Raw genomic sequence first — 25282 nt, 5'->3', positions numbered from 1 at the left:
CTCTGGGGCCATGCTGCACATGGCAGCTGCTCCATCACTCCAGGGCTACACTGCATGCAGTAGCCACTCTGGCACATGCCACTGGTCCCAACATGGAGCTGATGCATGCTGGAGCAGGCACCATGTGCTGCATGGTCCTGGAGCAGCCAGAGCAAGCACCCTGGTATGCACTGCATGCTGCCTGTGGGTCAACTCCAAGACCTAAAGGCAGAACTGGGACCGTCTGATAGAGCTCTGTGGGCCAGATTTGGCCCATGGGCTGCATCTTTGACATCCCTTCATTAAGGAAATGCAATTGCTGGCTATCAACACCTATCTTTCACTACCAGAACCAGAATTTGTTATGATTTTGCCATGCTGGAAAAAGGCTAACGTTACAATTAAATGATGTGGATCATGTAATTTCGCTTTGCATCTTTAAAATGCTAGAGTACTGTATTACATGCTATAATCTATTTATGTGGCTATTTAATTTATCTTCTCCCTGCCATCAAGTGGTAATAGGAACTGGTTAAAAGCGCTGTTTTACTAATCTCCAGGAATACATACATAAGTTGTTTGCATTAAAGGCAACACAGTTTTGGTCTTAAAGGGAAAATCTGCTATGGATACTGACACAGGCTCTCTCTCCTGCAATGCATACACAACTATTTGGCCAAAAATATTAAAACCTAGTTTGCCTCCAACTAAGCTGGAAAGCTTGCAGGCAAAGGACAGATATTCAGAAAGCCAGAGCCTGAATTGATTCAACCTTTGCAGGTTAGTCTAGCCTGATTAGGCTGAACCGGTTTGTAACAGGACAGACATTCTCTCTGGACATGCTCAGGCCAGGCGCTGGGGGGGGGGGCTGCCCCACCAGCAGGGACCTGAGCCAGGTCTGCCAAGCACTCCCTCCGCACTGCTGGAGCAGCAGAACACCATGGCCCCTGAGGCAGTGGGGCAGGGAGGAGTTAGTCGCCCCTCTACCCTCACTGGCAGCTGGGTCTGCCTACCCTCACCCCCTTCCCCAAAATAGGCCCCCTGCTGTCCTCTCCTGGAGGCCGGAGGGAGGAATAATAACCCCCATCCCTACCCCACCTCCCAGGGGCCCTCTCTGGCCATGACCCCTCCCCTCCACTGCAGCAGGAGGGGGCAGGGCCTATGTTGGGGGCAGCAGCCCTGTCAATGTGGGGGAATGCGAGTCCCTTTCCAGTGGGGGGCTGTGCTGCGGGACTGGCAGAGCTGCAGCAGTAAGGGGGGAGTACCTGGCAGACGTGGCTCAGGCCCCTGCCGGTGGGATAGAGAGGGGGGAATTAAACCCCTCTGTCCAGATCTCTGCCCCTGCTTGGGCTGGGGAACACAGCAGTGGGGCCAGCCTGGCTGAGCTGGAGCAAAGTGCCCCTTCCATGCCGGGATGCTGGAGGTCTCTGGTTTAACTCAAACCAGCAAGAGGTCTGGGACAGACATTGCATAAACTGGTTTGAGCCAAATCAGTTACATCTTAAACTACATCCAGCCAGGTTTATCTCAAACCGATTTCAGCCATTTTGAAACTGGTTTACGTGCACTGTCTGTTCTGTTACAGGTTTAAACCAGTTTCTGCTCACTTAAAGCAGTGTGTGTGTATAACGTCTGTCCCAAGAAGAAGTGACTAAGTAAAAAAAAAAAAAGACAGACAGAAAAGACACCCCCCCCAGCAGAAAATGTAACAGTACTGTTTTCATAATGCAGTTTTCACAGTCATCTACATAGCCTACAGTGCTACTCTAACAGCATCAAAAGCCCAATGGCTGAACATTTGTGAGCAACAATACCTTTATAAAACTGACTTGTTTATGATTGCAAACATGCTCTCTAGAAAAGCAAAGCAAAAGTACTCCGAGGATTTTATACTGAAACAGAGACTACTACTCTAAATTGAACATATATAGCCTGTCATCTCCTCAATTTCAAATGTTTAAGGGCTTTTCTTCTTCTTTTCGTTTTTTTAGTAAGAGCATATTCCCCTCCCAGTCCAGAGATTCCTTTGACAGTGAAATTGTAACCTTTTGATTGCAACATTGACATCACAATCTGTTGCCAGGGAAATCAAATAAGATGTGCACTGACTATTATGACTTCACTGCAGGAATCAGCAGGGAAGGAATAGGCCGGTGAAGGATGAATCACATGTTTAGTCACAAATATCTTCAATACCTGACATGTGTAGAAAGAAAGAATTTATCATGCTTTCACTATAACTGACGTAATATTACAGGCTCAAAAACGTAAAAAAGCAGGCATACTGACTTAAATTAAAAAGTTTCTTGAAAATCATTTTAGCAAACTACTCAAAGTTCTTCCACATAAGCTTAAATAAAGATAAGTTTAAATACACTTGTTCCAAACACTGGGCAATGCATGTTGCAGTATAACCACCTCAGAATCAACACATTCGTATTACATTCAACCTTTAACCATTTCAGCAATTGTTTCAGGAATAAGCACTGCTGACAAAACACAAATTACAGTCTCCTATTACAGTTTTATCTTGGCTTAGACACAAGCACCTCAAAGAACAAAACAGAGATTGAAACATCAACTTCAAATTGATTACTGGTGATCAACTGTCTGCCAACCAGTTACTCCATATCTATTGGACTGCCAAGAATTTTCCTAGGAAAACATTCATTCTCAATTCCTTAATGTAAAATATAATCCTTACAAATTGCCTAAAAAAATAGCCACCATTTAAAAGCTTGTTTTGTAACATCTAAACTACAGAATTGCTGAACATACTGACCTGGGATCTATCAGTATATTTTTGTAATTCTATTTTATATCAGATGAAGGATAAACTAGCTAGGGTCAGATGCGAAACAGATTTCAGGTGCCTAAAGTACAACTTATATGTTTAAATTATGCTTATACCCTAAATACTGGCCAGTTTGCTGGCTGCTGTAAATTCAAATTCTTTTTTCCCCATATCTCATATTCACTGGACAGGAAATTTAAGCAGGTTAACCAGGTGGGATGCACAAACTCCGGTTTGTGCATCCTACTCCCAGAGATGGGCATTTAAAAAAAAGTTGTCTGTGGTGACACTCAGCACAATTTGCATTTAGAACCCTCTGTGAATCTGTGCCTAGGATTATGGCTAATGGAAATTAAATTCGTATTTACATATTTATTTAGTAGATGTATATGCCATCATCCCCAGAAGAGGCTTAGGGTGGCTTACAATTTAAAAAAAACAACAACAAATAAATAAATAAGATAGATCAAAGTATTAAAATTAAATAATATGCAATAGAACAAACTTCCCAGACAATACCCCAAAACTTAACTGAAAGTCTGCCCAAAGGGTCTTACAGTGGTTCTGGAAGATATCTAGGCTCAGATGGACAACAAGGCTGGAGGGAGGTCTAGAGCTGAAGAACTACTGAGAACAACTTCCCATATGTCTTCACCAAACAAACTTGGCATGCAGATGGCATCCACAGGAGGCTGCGCTTGGCTGATTTTAGGGATCATGATGGAATCTAAGTGACAAAGCAGTCCTTAGTTAAGTAGGGCCCAAACTTTAAGGCCCTGTATTGTGCTCAGAAAGCTACTAGAAAACAGTGCAGACTCTGGATCACTGGATTAATGCGTTCTTGGCATCCCACCCTTGCTAGAAACAGATGACCTTTTCCCCATCATTTCCATTTCATTTAAGATACAAAAATAATTTGGTTTGTTGATTTACTTTGTTGAAAGTGAAAGAGAAATTTTTCCCTTAATATTTTCTAATGTGGTTAAAAAACTGACATCTAAATGCCTTTAAAATATGTTTTGTGGTGTGAAGAACTAAGAATAAGGTTCTAAACAGAGCTGGCCAAATGTGGGGCCACCCATTTCCAAGGAAAACAGATATTCCATGATTCAGAAAACAGATATTTCACAACCTTCCCCTGCCTCCTGAGCCAGCTGGCTATACTTCCCAAGTTATCGGGTCTCCAGGTGGGAGCTGAGAAGCTCAGAGAGCCAGGAGGCCCCAAATTATGGAAGCCTTAGAGTCCCTAGTCCAGAGCAGCAAGCATAGCAGGGCTTGCCCAGAGCAGCAGACTCTGTCCCAGGACTTTCAGGCTCCTGGTTCCACAACACTAAGACCAGAAATCCTAAGGAGGTTGCAGACTCTGGAAGTCCAAGCTGTCAAGCAGCTGATCAGACAAGCAGGCAGAACAGTAGGCAGGTTTCAACAAACTGTTTTCCATCAGAAACAGCAGTGTTTCCATGAAATGTTTTGGGTCTAATGAATCAGCATTTTCTGACAAAGTCACATTAAAGACTAAATTTTTCAGGCTGTGAAATCAGTATGATTTAACCACAAAGACCCATTCCACTATGTAAAAGGAGCAATTGCTAGCAGAAATGAGTTGTTATCCTTACTTTGGACCAGTAACTGGAGGGGGACATGACCCTTATATTTCACAACATTTATGTCACCACTCAAGACTGACAGGCACAACTTCCATACATGCAAGCCATAGTGAATGCACATACAGAACCTCCAGATGGCACCTTGTTTTTTTAAAAATGCATCTTTTTCTCTGCTATATGGGTTTGAGCTGTAACTCAAGCAATACTTTTAGAATTACATCTTTGTGGAACAGGTTTAAATGTATGTAGTTTATGATTTTTTTTAGTCCTGCAAAGAATGCTAAATTGTTTGTTCTAGATCAGAACTAAATAATAATGCCAACCTACTAATAACAGCTTATTTTTGTACACATTCCTCATTAACAAAACTAGCCTGTTTTTGTGACCTCAGTAGTTATACTTTTCTAATAGGAAAAGCTTAATATCTGCATAATTTTGAATAACTAACAAATGAAAGAACTTTATCAACAATAGGTTAGTCAGGAAAAAGGAAATACCCACACACACTGGTGCAGACTCTGCTGGTATATTCTACTGGACACTCCTGCTCAGCATGTTGTACATTATAACAGACCAAAGGCAAGTTCTGATTTGGGAATGTGTTATCAGAGGTTAAAATGTATAGGCTCACAGCCTTGAAATTTGGCATTTCCCACTTTAATTTGATGCCAGAGCCTGAAAGCCACTTCAAAATGTAATTCCTTATGTAGCGGACACCATTAGTGTTATTGAAAAAAAATGGGATTTATTTTTTTGTAAAATTCTCCCCAAATCTCAGGAATGTCAAACTCACCCCAGTCCCCAGGCCAGATCCAAACTGTGAAACTTGTCAGTGAGATGCATCTGTGGGACCAGCAGCAATGACTGTGGCAACTGCAGTGGTTGCAATAACTGATGGCAGTGGAACAAGCAACCATAGGCCAGGCATCTGCCTGCTCTAGCAGTGGAGGCCGAGGGCCATTGTGTGGCAGGGCCTGCCCACTGGTGGCCCCAAAATTCCATGACTTGTAACCTGGCAGGTCAGACAAAGCAGCAACACAAGCCACATGCAGCTCACAAACTGCATGTCTGACACCCCTGTTTTAGACGCTCACAGTTTTATAAGACTGTGCTATAAAAGTCTACTCCAAAAAGTCAACTCCAAAAGAAGCAATATTTAATTTGTTATGATGGTCATAATTTTCTTACTACAGTACTCAAGAAAATGAAATATTAATGACACACGAGAATCAGGAATACTGAAAACTCGTGGAACTCTGCCAAAGCATCTTAGTCCAGAATTTTGAATGCTAAAATGGTTAGGTTTTTCTAAACTGAGTGGAAATGTAAGTGACAGTGGGTGCATCTGCATGAGACGTTTACTGCAGAGATGCCTAATTAGCTCTACAGCAAAGTCTCACCATCTACATGTGTGGCCCTATTAGGTCACAAGAAACTAATTGACCCCACTGCAGATTAGTACTTGTAAATGCAAGTACTATCGTATGGTGGCATTCTTTAGTGTGCAGCAACATGCATGTAGACACTAATGGGGCTGACTTGGGCACAAGGGTGCTTCAGTGCAGAGGCTACCTGCAAGCTAGTCCCACACTGGAGCACCCTCATGCCCCAGCCAGCCCCTCCACAGCACAATGAGCTGGGCCAGAGCAGACCCGGGCAGACAGGCTGACCCTCCAAGCTCCCTGCCAGCCAGGGCTACTCCAACCTGGCTCACCATGCTACAGTCCTAGGTGCACATGTAAATGCAGCACCCGGGAGCAATAAACTCCAGCATGACATGTGCTGGAGCTTATTGTTCTTTGCTAGTAGCACGTGTAGATGCACCCACTGAGACATTTTCAAATGCTTGCCTGATATCAAGTGCCTTTTATTTGTAATCTCAAACATGGATGAGCCCAGACCTCTACGCACAGAAGCACAAATCTGACAACTCCATCTAAATTGCAGGCAAGAGTAATATTCTGTCATTTAAAAAAAAATCAAATCAAATCAATCGTCTCCTGTATGATGAGAATACTAGAGAACAACAAAACCACCATAAATACTCTCAGAAATAGAATTCAGAATGTAGGCATGAAATGCATGACTCTTTCCAACATTGTGCTGCATCAGTATTGCCAGCTCTGGCTAACGGTATTCTTTCATGAGCCCTAATTCATCCACTGCTATAGAGCCACCATAATTTTTGCTTCTGAAAACAAATTTAAAGAGTAAAGATCAAAATGAAGCCAATACAAAAATGCCTATAACTGGACCCAAGCTAGCATTTCAGTGATGTACTATGCACATCAATATCTCAAGTCTTGCACGGCCCACTTCTTATGTAATCACTGAATATTTCTGTTATCAAATTATCAGGAATTACCACTACTAAACAAGCAACATGTACTATTATACATATCTACAATACACTTCTCCACTTCTTTGCCATAAACCCTGAAATAATTCCAAGTAAATTTTCTCCAAAAGCCTGGAGGCCTCTTCAACAGTTCTGTGTTTACCTTTTGTAGTACTGAAAGCTGAACTGACACGAGCTATGGACAAGGAGAACTAAGTACGCATTTGCTATAAAATTAATTGCTTTATTGTGGTTAAATTATACAAGCTATAAGAGCCAGCAGTATCCTCCCATTCATAGAGTTCCTTTCCAACAAGCCTGACAGTGTCAGCAGCAGTGGGCAGTATTCCAACCTGTGGTACCATTAAACAAAAATTAGGTTTACATAGCACTAAATACACAGAGTGAGTAATGAGCTCCAATAGAAATTACTATGCCAAACCATAAATTGGGAAAATAATAATCTATGCATCTGAGAGAAAAGCAGCAGCAAATTAAGAATGTGGAGGGTTGTCACACAATTAATGGCCAGTTCCTTTTGAAAAACAAAGTTGTGACCATTTACCTGCCCATATAGTAGTGTTAACTATTTCACTAGCAAAATATGGCATCTTCCCTGATTTGAGAGATTTATGAGAAGTTCTTGCTATTGAACCTATGCTTGTGTTTGCCAGTTCCCTTGGAGCCCTACCTCCATTTCCCATTTTAAGAACATTGAACTCTGCAAGCTTCACCTCCACCTCAGTTGTGAAAACTTCAATTCCCACCCTAGCACTCTCAGTCTGCTGCTGTCCCTATGTACATCATCTTTTTTATTTTAAATCAAATGAAAAGTATTTTCTTTTGAGCCTAATACCCAAGGTATCTCTACTTACAACTCCACCTTCTACCCCTTTTTTCTTTCTGTTCTCTTTCTAGATAGCTAAAGATAATGTTGCTAGCTCTAAAAGCTTCCAACATATTTCCCCTTGCAATGAGTACTTGACTTCACTAAATAAATGATTTCAGGGAGGAAAGTTGAACTTAAGAAGTCTGAGCAATGTGGGAGAACATACAGTGTATCAGCAACAATGTTCTAAAGTACAGAGAGCACCAGCCCCTGGTAAAGACACTTCCTAAGACCAGGGATAATGAAAGTTAATAACATTTATATCTGTTTCTCTCTCTCTCTCTCAAGTTTTTGTCCTATACTCCCATTTTGAAGTAACCTGCAACCCTCCCCCCAATAGAATGGTCTCCAATATCCAGGATGGACACTCTTTGTAGACAGCCTATTCATTTTCTGCCCCTTACTAATGCTGATACACCATGGATCAATTCATGCTTAGCTCCCATTGTGCTGGACACCAGTAAGTCCTTTGGACCGTATTAGTACTACTTGACTCACATGGGGAAAAAAAACAGCTTATAAAGATGCTGGAAGGTGTTGTGCTGTAGGTTGAAATAAATAAATAAAGCTGGAAGAGTCTGAAAAAGATATTTATCACACTTTTTATGAAGTTTTGCACAGAATTAGGACAATAGCTCTTCAAGTAACAACTCATTAGAATGAGGTTTATAGGTTATCAACAACTTTCAATTAGGAAGTTCAGTAACCATCTACAAATTTAGAATGGAATGAGACAGTGAGTACTTTATTATCATATCTTTAGGTAACTTCAGCTTGTGAAACTTTTTAACTGAAAATTAGCTGAATATATCAGGTTACACATAGGAGTTTGTGCATCCAGTCATTGAGAGAGCATTTTTTCAAAAGGAAAAAATCTTATTAAAAATATTTTCCTGATTTATACCAGTCATTAATTTTGTAGCTACTCAGAAGGGCACCTGTTTTGAACCAACATCAAAATAAAATTTCCCATTTGACTGCAAAGTGCCATAAGCGTGATAATTAATATTATTTTTTCTGATCTAACTAATGCCCTACTGCCCATCTTCTTTCTCCCCTTAGGAATAACATGAAGTTGCTCAGTTAAGATTTCTATGAAATTCCTCTCAGAAATGCAAAGCTGTAAAATCTGTAGCCTCTCTTTCATTAGAGTTCAAAGACCGATATTCTTTTGTCGGAATCAGACTTGCTTTAAACAGTTCCATCTGTTTAATATGATACAGCTTTAAAAAAAACCACAAAAAATATTTTCTGATGTAAAGGTCAGTATGACTTTCTGCAACACAACACAGCTGTCATTCATGTTTCAGTTCTATACATGCTCATCTTTCCACAGGGGGAGGGAGGGAGAGGAATGGGGATGGAGGCACAATTGCAAGCAGTGCTGAAAAAGTAGCAAATGAATAATATGCACCATTTATCCACATGAGCCTTATAAAAAGAAAAATCTGGACTTCAAAAGTAAGAGCAAGAGTAAATTGACTGGCACTGAAATTACATCTTTATCTTCCCTTCCTTCTATTCTCACCATACAGATTTCTAAGACAACACTTGTTACTATTAGCAGAGAAATACAAGATCCAAAACAACAGCTTAACTGACAGATTGGGTCACTTTTTATGCAGTGCAGTTTTTAAGCTTAGATACTAATTGTAGCAGGTGAGCCCCAAGACAGCCAAGTTGTGAACCTAATGTAATTTTATCCCAACCAAGTTACATTGCACAAAGACTTCATTGAAAAGTTTTTAATACCTACACTAGGGAATCGTGTAGAACCATAGCAAATATTCAGAAAGAAACTGACTCTAAACAAAAAAATTCACCACAAGACGGCCAAAGACAGAATTGGATTATCTTCCTTTAATATCTGAGCATTGTTGTTTTCACCTCACCAATTCCGATTCATTTTTTTATATAAAAACAACAGAGTTGCTACAGAAAGTAACTAGTACTTAAAATTCCACATAATCCATGACATGCCTGCAGAACTATCCTCTCAAGCCACATTCTTCCTTTCTAAATGATAAAAGGCTAAGTAAAGAGCCCAAAGATTACTCACATTTTACAGGAAGAAGACTGAGTGGGTGGTAGTGTGATTAATCTTTTTAACCTTAAAAATATATGCAGATACCACTGCTGTGATATTGCTAATGTCTCTGTATTTGGAAACAGGTACTGGATTGAAGTTACGGATGTCCCCTAAACCTTATTGCATTTGCCAAGATAAAGATAACAGGTAGCTGCCAGCTCCGCTAGAATCATTTCTGAGAATGATGAGAGAGAGAAAATGGTCTCAGCATGAGAAACTACATCTCCACAAGTATGTTAATCACAGCATGGACCACAAACGGAGGGAGGAGAATGGGGATAGTTCTAACTAAAAACTATCATTCTAAATTACTGTTCTAAAATTAAAACTTCTCCAAAATTAGTGGGTTATAATCACTACACAAAAATGAAATTACTTCTTTCAGTGCTCGCTAGTACACCTAGATATATTTTCCTAAAGTAAGAATGATACAATTAGGTAGTTTTTAGATGACTTTTGAAAATTCACCCCAATATAATAGTTCTGCTAATTCTAACTATGTGGCATTGAAGCACCCCAATATGATGATTCATGTGTTAATATATATATAACAAGAGACATCTTAAAAACCATCTTGGGGTCTCAAGAGCTTATTGTTCCCATTTCTTAGCAAATACTGCTTTACTAAGACAGAATATATTTATCAGTCTAGCCTGATTAATCATTAGTCACCAGTATAGTAACATCACAATCAAATCACTTGTCACTACATAATATCATACACTAATGTATTTTTAACAAACATTCAGAAGCAGCTGTTCAACCTTTTCTAATACCAAGAAAGAAATTTTGCCTTATTAAATCCTGAAGAAACCACCATTTCCAAATTAATGCAAATAATTGAAGATAGTTTCTTCCTAACAACAACAAATATTGTATAAATTTGACTCTAAGAATTAATGAGTTTGTATGGGCTACTAATGCTAACATAATTAGGCTCTATGCAAAATATGAAGCTGTCTTACTCTAGTGGGCACCCAGCAGATAAAGAGCCTCTCTCTCTTTTTGTTTTTCTTTTTTTAAAGAAATCAGACATACAGTCTATTCAAAAAGTAGATACAAGTATAGAGTCAATGCTTATTTACACATAAATCCTTAGTTTTTCTTCTTAATTTTTAAGAGCATACACTGACTCAAATTCTTTGCTGGACTTTTTTCTGATTCTTATTTTAACATTTAAAAAAGACACTCATCTGACTGAGCCTCTGAAATAGCATAATGCATAGATTCATAGATTGTAGAGTCGGAAGGGACCACGATGGATCATCGTGTCCAACCCCCTGCCCCTGGCAGGAAAGAGGACCGAGGTCAGATGACCCCAGCCAGGTGACTATCTAGCTTCCTCTTGAAGACCTCCAAGCTAGGTGATAGCACCACCTCTCTTGGAAGCCCATTCCAGATCCTGGCCACCCTTACTGTGAAAAATTTCTTCCTAATACCTAACCTAAATCTACTCTCAACTAGTTTACACCCGTTATTCCTAGTCCCTCCCTGGGGCGCCTTAGTAAACAGCGCTTCCCCTATTCCCCGTTGACCTCCCCTAATAAATTTATAGGCGGCCACAAGATCTCCCCTCAGCCGTCTCTTGTGAAGGCTGAAGAGATTCAGCTCTCTCAACCTCCCTCTGTAGGGTCTATCACGAAGGCCACTAATCATACGAGTGGACCTCCTTTGGATTCCCCACGTCTCTCTTGAAGTGCGGCGTCCAAAACTTGACACAGTAATCCAACTGCGGCCTGACCAGTGCCGCATAGAGGGGGAGCATCACCTCCTTTGTTCTGTTAGTCATGCACCTACTAATGAACGACAAGGTGCGATTGGCCTTGTTGATGGCCTCGTTACACTGCCAGCTCACGTTCATCTTGGAGTCAATTATGACTCCAAGATCCCTCTCTGCCTCCGAGCTGCTGAGAAGGACACTCCCTAACCTATAGGTGTGATGGGGGTTCCTCCTTCCCAGGTGGAGTACCTTACATTTATCTTTATTAAATTGCATCCTGTACCACTAAAGTGATGGAAATATGGCTGTTTGATTCCAACTTGTAAAGAAACCAGCCCAAGGCATGCTTTGATAGCATTACTGATGACCAAGGGCATTAAGCCTCCAAAACAACATATTTAAAATCAGAGTCATCCTTTAGGATGATTTCATCCAATTGGAGACACTCCCACCTCCAATATGGCACCTCCACTGGAGGAATGACTAACTGCTAAAGTAGCCTTAGGGAGCTGCCTCTAGTATAAGTCAGGGTCTTTTTAACAATTTGAAGTAACAATAGCTCTAGAAGTAAAATACTTCCTTTCCTGCAAAGAAGAGAGAAACTAGCATTTCCCCCCCACTTCTTTTTGTGCTATACAGCAGTACCTTTCTTTTCATAAAATAAAGTAAAAAAGGCCCAGAGAGTATTCTTGTTGTGTCTTCTCCTGCAACTATTCTTTTAGAGTAATTATACTGGTAAAAGCCTTCATTTTGAAGGTACTCACAATGAAAGCATTCTAATCACTACACCAAAAAAAAAAAAGCACTTTCCATTGTGCCAAGCTTCTGAGCAGCAAGAAACACAACAAATTTCTGTGTGCAATGGTAAAGCTGGCACTTGCTAGAGAATAACAGGAAGAACTTTTCTACAGTACAGCAGAATAAGGCAGCATCTACAAGTGGAATGAAAAACTTAATAAAATTTAAGCGGCACAAAAGGAAGAGTTCTCAGGTCAGAAGAGCCATTTCCCTGGCCATATAGGCTAAGTACAGACAGTCCAAAAGCCTGAGGCTGAAATGATTCAATCTTTGCAGGTTAGTTTAAGCTGTGTTGATTGAACCAAGATAGGCTACAGATACAGGCAGACCTAGACAGGCTAGCAAGTTGAGCGGATCGGAACCTAATGAAGTTCAACGTTGAGAAATATAAAGTGCTCCACCTCGGGACGAGAAACCCCCAACACACCTACAGGCTTGGCAGCACCGAACTGACTAGTACCACAAATGAAAGGGACCTGGAGTGATAATAGACCACCATATGAATATGAGCTGGCAGTGTGATGCTGTAGCCAGTAGGACAAATAGTACTCTGGCATGCATCAATCAATGCAGGTTCAGCAAAACCAAAGAGGTGATTCTTCCACTGTACTTAGCACCGGTGAGACCACAGCTGGAGTACTGCATCTAGTTCTGGGCAGCGTTCCCTCTAAGCTGGGCAGCATGCGTGGCCACGCAGGTGCACTCATGCTGCACTGTCAGGCATGCCTGAGCGGTCACACACCTTAGAGAGAACGCTAATTCTGGGCACCACACTTTAACAAGGTCATGGACAAGCTTGAGACAGTCCAAACAAGAGCCACCCATATGATCAGTCTTAAAAGGCAAGCCATACGAGGATAGGCTGAGGGATCTGGGACTCTTCAGCTTGAGGAAAAGAAGGCTGAGGGGGGACCTGGTAGCAGCTTACTGCTACGCTAGGGGAGTACATCAAGGGCTCTGTGAGCAACTGTTCACCAGGGCACCCAAGGGGAAAACCAGGAGTAATGGCCACAAACTCCTGGAAGATCGATTCAAGCTCAACATTAGGAAAAAACTTCACAGTCAGGGTGTCCAGACTGTGGAATAAATTCCCTCCAGAGGTGGTGCAATCACCTACCCTGGAAATCTTCAAGAGGAGACTAGTCAGTCACCTTGCTGGGGTCACCTGACCCCCAGTTGTCTTTCCTGGTGCAGGGGGCTGGACTCAATGATCTTCCAAGGTCCCTTCCAGCCTTACAATCTATGAATCATCAACTGCAACAGCAGAAGACCACACACAATATGTGGTTGACTCTTTCAAGTTCAAACAAGTAGCCAAGTTTATTTAAAACCACCAGTTTTAAGAATATGCTGAGAAAGTACCTCCCAAAATAATTTACGTAATATCTACAGAGAAAAGTACAAACGGAAACTCACATGAATCGCTAAGAAATTCCCATGCAACAGTTTTGCCTGCAACAGTTGCAATTCTTATCAGAATATTTTGCCACTTAAAGACAGATCACCACTTTCCAATTCCTCAGGGAGAGAGAGAGAAAAACAAACAACCAAAACCCCCAAAACCCCACTTTTGGGGGGAGTAAAAACCAAATGTGGGCAGGAGAGGTGTCAGTCTGCTGCCTCAGATTCAAAGTTTGAGACATAAGGGTGCCCCTTAAGCAGAGCTCTGAAGGGAACTGGGATAGATGGGCTGCGAGGGGAGGAAGCAGAACTACTTAAGAAAATTCTCTCCCCTTACTCTCTCTCTTCTTTTGAGAGTAGCCAGTCAAAAGCCAACAATGATGGAGGGAGGGTGCATAGCTCCCAACAGCAGCACAGGTCCTATGTTGATGACAAAGCCAGAGTGGCAGCACTGACCATCTCTTAACAGGACCATAGCTTCTGCCCCTTGGGATTCTCCCAAAACTATATCCCTCCAACCTATAGAAATAATACATTTGGATTTCCATGAAGGGAACCTAAGAATTCCTCTTTTACTCCACATAGTCAGATCTATGTGAATGGACATGAGCCAGGGCCAGCCCGTCATATACTGAGAAACCTGGGGCCACAGGGGGCCCCGCAGCTAAGGGTCCCCCTGTGCCTAGGCAGTGGAAGTTGGGGGCTAATGGGGCTCAGTTCCCCCCTTCCCCCCACAAAACACAGAGCAGCAGCAGACATTGCCTTAGGGCAGCCCAGCCCCAGGGTCCTACAGCAGAGGGGGAGGGGCAGGCACGCTGAGCTACCCTGCGCACTCGCAGCCAGGATTGCAGCCCTCCCAGTCATAAGCAGGTTTCTGTTACTCTGGGGGTTTTTGGGGGGGGGGTTTCTGTAGGCTCGGGAGGAGGGCAGTCAGGCACGGAAACATGGAGGCTGAGCCCAGCTCACAGATATGGCCCACCCTCGCCCATGCAAAGATTGGGGGGCCACGTGCCCTCCCCCTCACACCTTCCTTGGCTGCCCAGATGGAATGGGCCCTGAAAAGAAGATTACTCCTGCATTTAGGGGTTGACTCTTCCTTTTTGTTTCTAAAGCTGAGATTGTGCTATTTATTCATGTTAACACCAGTGCATTTGGGATGAAAGAAGGGGTGGGGCAATAGTCAGTTTCCTCCCCCTCTCCTCCCTCAAGTCTAGGGAAATATTAAACAGAAACAAACTAAGTGCTTGGGACTTTAGCAATAAAGCAGCAAGTGAAAAACAAATATTTTGCTGGTGTGGCAAAGAATGCCAAGAACAGCCCTGACATGAACCAGCATGAAACTTGACACAGCCTCCAGTAAGAACAAAACCAAAACTCCTACCATGACAAAACGAGCCACAATAACCAGATTATTAGCATATTATACAATCACACACCAATCACAGCTTCAGTAATAGCAGCTATTACAATATGTTGTCTTTTAATTTCAAAGATCTGCTTGGGACCAGACAGGAAAACAAAAAGGCTGTTGCATGTCTGGTCTCTGGCCTGCACTTTTACTCTGGTACAAAAAGACTGATTCTATTTTTCATGCTGGTTTTTATGCACAGTAACTGGTGCTTATTTCAAGCGGTTTAAACACCAGCAAAAAAATTTAGCTATACTAAAGGCACATTCCAAAGGCTAGCCACACAAGTGGCTCTTCTATTCCAAATGAACACACAATTTCTGTGATCAGGGTAGAAAAAGCCCCCAGTGAGTCTGGCAACTGGCATACAAAGCATTGCTAAACTTTTGCTACCCTAAACCAATTTTTAAGATCTGTTATCACCCTCTGTTATTGAGTTTATGTAATGCGTACATGGGGCCAGATCCTTTCTAATGATTAGGTGCCTAAGGGGATTTGGCTGCCTATGTGCAATAATATTCCAACTTGCTCAAGAACCTGAAAGAACTTGATATACAAATTGGATGGGCTGTTCTCCTCTTCCTTCTCACTGATTTTGGTGACTTAGACATGGGGTTAAGTGTGCTATAAAAAAAGTACATGCATTAACACATTTTCAGGAACTCAAACACGGTGGAGTAGGATCACACTTACACACCTAACAGGTAGAAAAGGATCTGATTCTTACTACTATACATTTTAATATGTTTGATTAGTATTGCTCATGCAATATTTTGTTTGTTCAGCTTCAAAAAGTTTGGGCTTTTTTAAAAAGCAAAGTATAGAGGTTTTCAAACTTTTGTTCAAGGTTCTCTAGGACTCAGGGGGCTGCTGTTTCAAACAACACAAGGAATAAAAATATTGCAGAGACTCTTCTGCACCTTCATAATTAATGGCAAATCAAATTCCATGATCCCTTCATACCCTCTGCAGCTTTGGACACTGCTATCATCTGGACAACTTTTTCTCTGTATGGGATAATTCAATTATTCCAACTAAACACTTTTGCAGAATGAGATGAAGACCATTACTAAGGCAGCCCCAAGTCTTCATTTTTTTTATTCCGAGCCACTGCATTTTTAAACCTTCCTTACTACTGTAATCTGAAAGATATTTAATGGTCACTGAAGTTCTTAGTACATTTGACAATTTCTTACTCTAATGAGAGATCCGTTTGTTTTGGTATTGGGGTGACAAATGCTGTGTAGCCCCTGCTGGCTCCCTCACTGACCAGTGAGGGGAGGCAACCCCTCCCAAATCAAAGCCTCCTGCCTGGGCCTGGCCACGCCCACCTCTGCTCAACACTGTAAAAAGGAAGGGAGGGCTGCTCTAGCACCCCTCAGCTTCTAGCCTGAACCACTAAAGGTATGTGCTGGCATTTATGAGAAGTCTTTACAGTTACAAACTGATTTAGCCTAGATAGGTTAGACTAACAGACATTCAAAAGATTGCAAAGATTGAATCAACTCAGGCTCAGGCTTTTTGAATGTCTGTCTGTAGCCCATAAGAGCAACTTACTTTTGTGTGTGTGTGTGTGTGTTGCACGATATTGAAAAATTACAGTTTGTAAAGAATCTTAACAACTGTAACTGCTATAGATTCTTCTTTTCCTTTCAAGTAAGTGAAATCTTAGATTGCACAAAATACAAATCATCATCACTGAAAAGTACTACTTTATGGAGTAAGCATAAAAGGTGAGTTACAAAGGCAGACCTAGCCCAATTACACCACTAGTCCTATATGTTAATGCTTTGCAGTGGCAAGTTTATCTTCTGTCCACACCAACTAGAAGAGGAACAAGATGAATAATTAGAACAAGCATGTCTGTATCTTTAAATATCCACTATATTTAACAGAGGAGGGACTGCTAATGTAGGCCCACGTGCACACAGCAATACTCACAAGGAGCAGGGTAGCAGGAACAAGATGTTACACCGTTTCAACTAAAACCATGTGACATTTTCAGGCAGAGTCCAAAGGCAAAATAAAAGTTCATATATACTTTTACATATACATCTACTCAGGTTAAAAAAAATCCAGATAAAAAAATCTCTTTGTACTTTGCAGGGACCTAGTGTTACCATTTCTAGTTACTTTTGGCAGTCATCTTCCCAAGGGTAACAGATAGGTTTGAAAATAGAGCCACTCATCCTCCCAAAGGTAACAGAGAAAAGGATCTTCCTACCCTGCATATATCACTTTGCTAGATAAGGGTTTAAGCTCACAGTACATGGAAGCACAGCAAATATTTTGTTATATACCCGAGTATACATATTCATTTTCCCTACTTTATTTCTCCCTGTTAAGCAATTAAAAGTCTTGTATATCAGTAGCCATTAGTATTCAGATATATTTAATGTGGAAATTGAAAGCATACAAAAAATAAATAGTTAGCTTACTGCTTTTCTATATCATTGTACTGGCAAGTTCAATTAAATGAAAAAAGGTTTTGAAAAACAACTTCGCAAACTCTTTCACAGTTCCACACTGATGGAACATCCAACCTATTCAAGTTAATAGCAATTATTCTTTTAAAGAAAGAGCTTGCGTTTCACCTTCCCCAGGTCTTTCTTCTTTTCTTTCCCTGTAGTTTTAGGGTTCTTCTTTTCCTGACAATGAACCCATTATTTTATGGTATCTCAGGGAAGGCAGCCATGTCTTCCAAAATGCTGTGGGAGTAATGCTAGCTCTAGGAGTATTAAACAGCATTGCATCCCATTATGCTACCTTAATTTTTACCCCTAAAAAGGAGCATTTAGAGTTTGGGCAATAAATGTATTCTGTCATATTAGGTACAAGATATCAAAGCTCAGTATCGATCAAAGTACTTCTACAACATTTTCAGTAGAAACAAATATTTATAAATTGCCAATGTCAATTTAGGAACATAGTCAATATGGTTCGCATCCCCTCCCCCGTCAAATCAATCTCATTTTTTTAATCACAACCTAATCCTTCCTAGTCCCTTCATGCTCTTTCTTCTAGTCCCATTAATAACAGCAAGATATAAAGAGGGCCTTCAAACAGACAAAGAAAGCATATCAAAAGGCTAGAAAGACTTCCCAATAAGAAGATCAAAGAGGAAGAGACAGTTTTGTTTATGTGGCAACGAACAAGAGGTGTCTTGAATGAGACAAGCAAATTATTGAAATGCATAATGAAGTTTTGACATTACTAAAACGAAAAAGCAGCCAGTGGACTTCAACAAGAATGAAAGGAGTATCTCCAGATTGTGTTAAGTAGCACGTGTTCGGCTATCGTCTGACCATTCCACGGAGCTAATACAGGCAGCCTGCAGTCCAGTGAATGCAACCCACAATCTGCTGATTGTCAGACGCAGCCCTGGGACTACACCGGAGTCTCTGCCCAGCTTAGCTCTCCATGCCTCCCTCTGCCTTCTGCCAGTGGCAGAGACCTGGCTCACTATACTATGATCAGGCTAGCTCCAAAACTAACAATCCAATGCAATGGTTCAGAGTTATCATTCCCTTTTTCTACACAGACAGATGCTAATTAAACAACTGAAACTGGAGATCACAGTAAATATTATTTGTTCTAATTTCTAATATGGCACAGTAATGCTTACTACAATAAAAAATAAAGTATGTGCTATCTGTCCTGTACAACAAGGCCCTTGTCCTTTGGTGTGTAAACCATCCACCAGCTAGTGGGAATTTGAAAATAAATACATAAAAAATAAAAATAATTAAAAAAAACCAACACTTCCTCGATGGGCAGAAAATTCCAGGATTGGGGTTTCCTGAACTTCCGTCTGAAGAAACTAGCATCGGTCACAGTCAGACAAGACTGCAAACAGGACAATCAGAACTATATCAATACATCCTCTTTAGGATAATTGAATTCCGCTCCATGTTAAGGACTTGTACTCTGTCTGGGGAGCTACAGATAAGAATGACACTCCTAGGCATGTATACATAAAAGTCCAGAGCCAGAAGCAATACCCTAAACTCTGATTAATCCTAAAAAGTTTAACAGCACAGTTTAATGGCAAGTGTTCAGCTGAGGACCTTGACCAGAACTGTGACAGGTAGTTTTGAAACAGGAATGATTACATGAATGATAAGAGTATGTCTACATTATATTCTGCAATATACTATAGAGAGATCAAATGCAAGTGTAAATGAACTAGCTCAACACTGGAAGCAGCCTAGTCATGTCAGCAGGGAAATTCACCCTGTCAAGATTCTTGGCTAGTCTAACACAGTGATTCTCAACCAGTATGCCATGGCATTCTGGGGTGCCATGAGATCCTTTTAAGGATGCCACACAATATTAGCCCTGTTATGCGTGCAAACACCTACACGTGATCACAAGATAAACAAGGGATTTCAAATAAGAATCCACAGTATCAAAAACATTCTGGCCTGTTGTAATCTTTCTGAGTTCTTTGCAACAGAAGAATTGCTCTAAGAAGAATTTTTTCATAGTCAAAAAATAGTGACAGCTAAGAGATGGTATTTTCTGAGGGGTGTTGTGAGTCTAAAAACGTTGAGAATCAACCAATGGTCTAACCTACTCAAATACTGTATTGAGAAGCCAAGCCCCTTTAACTAAGAATACTTTTTTATGCTGCCCCGCATGGCATCCAGAGTTTCACTAGCTATGCTGTTGAAAAAATAAATAAATAATATGGCTGCCTTCGTGGATCATAGGCAATTCTGTGCAAATTGAAGCCTCTGTATTGCTTCAACCTTTAGCCTTAGGTAATACGAGTTCATATTCCAGGACTGGATTAATGTAGCTAGATTCTCAATACAGAGGAAAGCGCAAAGACTCCTTGAAAGCTAGATTTCTGGACAGTTATGGTACCTGATGTTCCAGTATCAGTGATTAAGCTTAGAAGGATCCCAAACCTTTGCATCTCTGACAAATAAGAATAGAAAGATGGCTTTGATAAAAGGAGAAATCAATGTCCTGGTGAGTTCTTAGAAGCATTTCAACTCCTTGAACAGCATTGATTCATTCTTCTCAGCTAAGAATGAGCCAAGTGTTGCTCATTCAAGTGATTAGCCCTTACAGGCTCTGGCTCCTCATTAGGTTGCAGAGTGTAAAAAATGACATGCACAGTTTGGTGTCATCATCACCCTGTGGTTGGCAGCAAGGCCCAGGAAATCTCACTACTCTTCAAGTGGTGTCACACAGATATTAGAGAGCATTTTAATCACAGAACAAGAGAGCAGGGCCTTCACACCTTTCACTTTCCACTGCTCTTAAAAGAGTTTGAAATATGCAGACAATGTCTTAAATAGAGCTTAGAGACTCTCCTCAACATGTGTTCACTTAAGAACTAAGCTTAAGGTAAAGGGTTCACTTAAGAACTAAGACCAAGGTAAAGGGTTCTTTGCTCACTCTGGTCCCCAAAGATGTACATAGTTGATGCATTTTGTCTATTCTCCATGGCCACAAAGAAACTCTATGGTATGCTACCCACATCCTCTTAATAAAAATCAAATCTACCACCACCTTTGCACATGCACACCCTCCCAATTAGTTAATTCTGGGCTCTATAACTGCCCAGAAAGCTTCTCTCAGGTTGCCAGCTTTGGCCTCCCAGTTCCTTTTTTCAGCTAGGGACAATCCATCTGTTCATTCCCTTGCCCCTTCAGCAACAGTGGTTCCAGCATTCCCACTCCACAGAAACTGGTAGAACTGGTTTTCTCTTTCCTGACCAGAGAGAAGTAGTTAGTCATGTTATTCTGAAGTCAGGGCAGATACGTACCTCATGGACTAACTAAAGATATATTGAGAGAAAGCGAACACAAGCTATTGTAAATAGTAGCTAATGAAAGCTTGTGCTCGCTCACTCTCTCTCTCTCTCTATATATATATATATTTATTATTTATTTAGTTTGTCCATAAGGTGCATACCTACCCTGACTTGTTTCTGCTTCCCTACCAGAGAACAGCAGCAGTTCTTGCTGCTCTGCTTCCTGACCTTCTGCTTACAGGAGTAGTTAAGTTCCTTCCTTTCTTCCTTATCTTCCAGGTAAGATGTCCATGAAATGATCATTTTTCCTGAATGAGTACAAGTGCAGATTTCCAAAGCTCTGGCTACAAACAAAAAAAAAAACTCATCACTGTATTTTATCAGAAGTCTTTTGAAAATTGACTAGAAAAAACAAAACAAAACAAACCCAGCTTTGGAGTCGCATGATTATACAAGAATCTCAGCTCCCTTTAAAGAAAAAGCAAGATTATAGTCTTTGTTTTTTCACAGAAAAGCATGAAAACATGACCCATGAAATCTCAAAAAACAAGGCAAATGTAAGAACAATATCATGATTAAGACAATCATGATTTGCGAACATCTAGAGCTGGCAGTGCTAAAAGCTAGTCACACTGTTTCCATTTAATTCTCAGGCAGAGCAAAAAAATTCATGAAAATATCCATATTTTCCTTTATCATCCCACTAAAATATATAGCATGTTTATCTTCCAGGGAGAACTAGGGAAAATCCATTCAACCCTACCCGAAGAAGTAGGCACTGATATGCTTGCTTACGACTAACGTGCAAACAAGCTTACAGTACAAAGGCCAGGCTATAACGATAGTATGCCAACAACAAAAGTCACAATGAATGAAGTTACTTATTTTTAAATGTTCTGTGACACTGAAAATAATCTGAAGCACACCATCGACTGCCCTGCACTGCCATTTGATTGCATGGGAGAGATAGGGAGGAGTGGGGGGGAACAATTAGCATTCTATGTGGGGAAAGGAAACTGTTTTCCTCCACAGACAGATAATCCCAAAGCTTCAAACTGTGAAGCTCATTTATTCTGAGGCACTAAATATCTTGTCTCTGTAGACAAGAGAAAGCAGAAGAGCTATTTTTGCCAACAGCCACAGTAGGCAAGAGCAAATTACTCTGTAAATAATGAAGAGTGGCTTTCCTTGTCTTTGCTTAACTGCAGTCATGTAGGCAGAGAGGATACTTTACTGGATACCCATGTGAACCAAACACTTAGCTGCTTGCTTGAAATATATGCTTAAATTGGGCAACAAACTGTCTGTATCTACAGCAGGTGCACAGAACATTACACACACATACACTGTATAATCCCTACCATAGCAGGTGCACATACATACAGAGATCACTCAAAACGTATCCAACCTGCCAGCCTCGGATAAATGCCATGCCTCAAAGAAGCCATGTGTCAAATAACCCATGATGTCACCTTACTCATTTTATAAAGCTAGAGAGTGACCTAAAGACATATCAGGCTTTCCAACTTCCCCTTTGGAGCAAAGGCCCCCGCTACACGTTACATCTATTACACAATTTACTGGTCAACCCTACACTAAATTTAGCCTGGCTGCACGTGCAAAGCATTGCCCCCCCCCCAACTCAATGGTCAGTCACACAATAAGTTTAGCCTGGCCACACACGCAAAGTCACGATCACAGGATTGAAAAAAATTACTAGCCAGCTATAAAGAGAGCCAACCGGCTACACAGCGAACGCTTGAAAACGTTGGAACAACTCGATGGCTTGGTATCTATCCAGCTTTTGTTCGAACGCGTACCTGGGCCCTTACACACGCACGCCCTGTGTTATCCCCGACGGACTCGGCTCGTGCAACAGCAGTGGGTCAAAACACAGGCGAGACTGCCAGCATGTGTGCAAAACCGTGCCCCAAAGAACCCGCGTGTGGTGGCCGGGCTGGCTTCATCAATGGACAGGGTGAGGGGAAGGCGCCCCAGGCTCTCAACCTCTCCCCCGCCTTCGGGGCAGGAGGAGCCCCAGCTTCTCCCCTCAAGAAGGGCCCTGCGGGAGCGAGGGCAGAGCAGGGTTTGTGCGGGCCGAGCCGGGATGACCCCGCCTGAGCCCAGCCGGAGACAAGCGGCGGGGAGCGCCCCGATCTCCCGCTACCCGCGCCGGGTCCCGCGGGGCAGGGGCAGGGGCTGCGTTACCCGCGCCCTGCAGCTCTGGTGCCTCTCCGGGTCCGAGTAGGTGCGGTCCACGGGCAGGGCGGTGTCGCTGCCCGGCATGCCGGCCGGCGGCTCCCAGCCCAGCCCAGCACACCCGTAACCCTTCTCCCGCTGCACTTGGCCGCCGGGGTAGGTGCTACGGGAAACGCTGCCCCCCGGGGAGGCGGCGCCGTGGCCTCCCCCTCGGGCGGGCGGGCTGCCTGCCTCTGCCCCCCGCCGGCACACGCGCACCTGAGCCAGCCCGAGCACCGCAACCCGTCCCGTACAAAGCAGGGCAGGATGCTTTAATTTTACCAGGAAAACAAAGCCCTGGGTGGCAGTTGCCCTAAAGTGCCCAAGGCTGCCCTGCCCTGCCCTGCCCAGCACATCCAAAACGACCAGCCCCTCCCACATCACAAGATATGAATCTAACTCTGCCCTGCCAACTAGGCGAGGCAAAGCCCAAGCACAGCAGAGGGGCTTTGGCCATCTCGATCCCCGGGCTCTCTCTTGGGGGGGAGGGGGTGTATCTCTCGGGGTTACAGGTGAACCTGCTGTAATGAGAAAGCTGTGTACAAACACCAGATATGGAGTTGGAAGCTCCCAAGACTGTGAGGAAAATATCCCAAGCCCTAAAGACTCAGAAACCAGAAGGCAAAGAAAAATGTGATTAAGATATTATGATTGTTGGGGAAGCAGAGAAAGGAGGACACATTTGTCATTTTGCATCAAGCACGGAGCTCCACTGGACATTTTGGTTCTTCTTCTTTCATATGGTCGACTTGAACAATTATAAGTCCAATTTAAGGTTAGTTAACCAGTCTAACATTCTTGAGGAAAGGGAATATATCTCTGCAATGTCACCATCAAATTTGTATAGAGGGCAGTGTTGTTATGTGGTCCAGTGTTTGATCAGGATTGCCAGGATTGACATTTTGGTGCCGCTGCTGAAGAGCACACAGGAATCCTGGCTTAAAACACAGGGCCTAGGCCTTAGGTTCTGGCTAAATTATCAGGGCTTGGATTTTAAAAGGAGCCTGAGTTAGATACCTGGCTTATGCTGGAATTTCTCTTGTTTTCCAGTGTAGCACATTACAAGTACAGAGATAAATAATACAGGACATGAGAGATTTAAATTAAAACTGTGAGTACTGTATAACACAGGGAAAGTTTCCAGTGACATTTAGTGTACTTCAGCTACTAACAGTCAAGAACCATTCCTGTTGATAGTCTGAGAGTTCATGCATTAATTTAATGCAAAAGAGCTATGCTGACGATTTCAAACGTATGCAGAAATCAAAACATTTTTAGAGTTACTCACAAATGGTTACAGGAACCAATAATCTCCCCCCACCCATATAAATGCAATACATAAAAGGCTGGGACCAGATTCTACTGTGTTACAGCAATGTCATATGGAGTTGCTACAGATTCACACTGTTGTAGCAAGACCCGGATTTCACTTGTGTGCACTTGTCATTAGTGCACATGCAGTGTATTTCATGGAGCTGACATCGTGCCGCCTTTGTTCTCAAGATTCAGGTAATAGCACCCCTGGGGAATGTGTGTGTGTGTGTGTGTGTGTGTGTGTGTATATAATATATCAACACACCTGTATACCCTAGAGAATGTTATAGCTAATTTTAACAGATTCCCATCATCATTTATGTTCTGTTTACTGAAATTTACATTCAGGAGCATTGTTTATAAAGCAACACTGCTGTTGAGGTTCAGTTCTGGTACCAGCCTCTTTGGTTTTTGTGTGTTAAGGTCACAGGCTAAGTTTTGACTCTCAAAAGCTAAGAAAAGAGAAAGACCTCACCTGGTACGTTTTAGATCCCTGTCTAACAAATTCACTTGTTCAATGTTATCCCCACATACAGAGCCAAACTGAGTAATTAATGAGTTGACAGGACTACAATTTGCCTTCATAAATTCATTCATATAAGGTGTGTGAGTGATATCACACCTAACAGCCTCTGTGACAAAGACAGTAGCGGAAGGGGAAAAAGCTCCTTCTTCAGCTCAGGCAGATGCTTTACTATAGGAATTGGATCACTTCAGCTTCTTAGCACGGAGTAAAGTTAGTTAACCAGTCTCATAAGTCATAAAGGTAGTTAACCAGTTAGTTAATCAGACTCATAACATTTGGGAATAGAAGGGAGGTTGAGGGTATTAGGACAAAAAGGCAGGAAAGAACTGAAGAAGCAAGTTTCTGGATTTTTTCAGCAAAATCCTCAATCAGGCATCTCCAAAGGGGACTGTGTTGCTTGCAGCATCAAGGAAA

At 42.0% G+C, this 25282-nt stretch overlaps 1 protein-coding gene across 10 annotated transcripts in view; it reads right to left on the bottom strand.

The window, feature by feature from the left end:
• Window positions 1-25282, bottom strand: part of TMCC3 (transmembrane and coiled-coil domain family 3) — a 156007-nt gene that overhangs the window by 48590 nt on the left and 82135 nt on the right. Inside the window, exons 1-2 of one of the 10 annotated variants that reach the window (XM_025208133.1) lie at window positions 22999-23092; window positions 3331-3500 (exon numbers count right to left, since the gene is read on the bottom strand). The exons of 6 other annotated variants lie outside the window; for them this stretch is intronic. Coding sequence is in view for 1 of the 4 variants with exons in the window: in XM_006027049.3 (XP_006027111.1) it covers window positions 22999-23076 (78 nt within the window). In the remaining 3 variants the exon portion in view is untranslated. Of the gene's footprint in view, window positions 1-3330; window positions 3501-22610; window positions 22761-22998; window positions 23099-25282 lie in introns of those variants that run through there. 3 more of the 10 variants (XM_025208134.1, XM_006027049.3, XM_006027052.3) reach the window with 3 other exon arrangements.

This window comes from Alligator sinensis, unplaced genomic scaffold (genome assembly GCF_000455745.1).
Source record: "Alligator sinensis unplaced genomic scaffold, ASM45574v1 scaffold141_1, whole genome shotgun sequence".
NCBI lineage: Eukaryota > Metazoa > Chordata > Crocodylia > Alligatoridae > Alligator > Alligator sinensis.
This window is presented reverse-complemented; position numbering and strand designations above follow the sequence as displayed.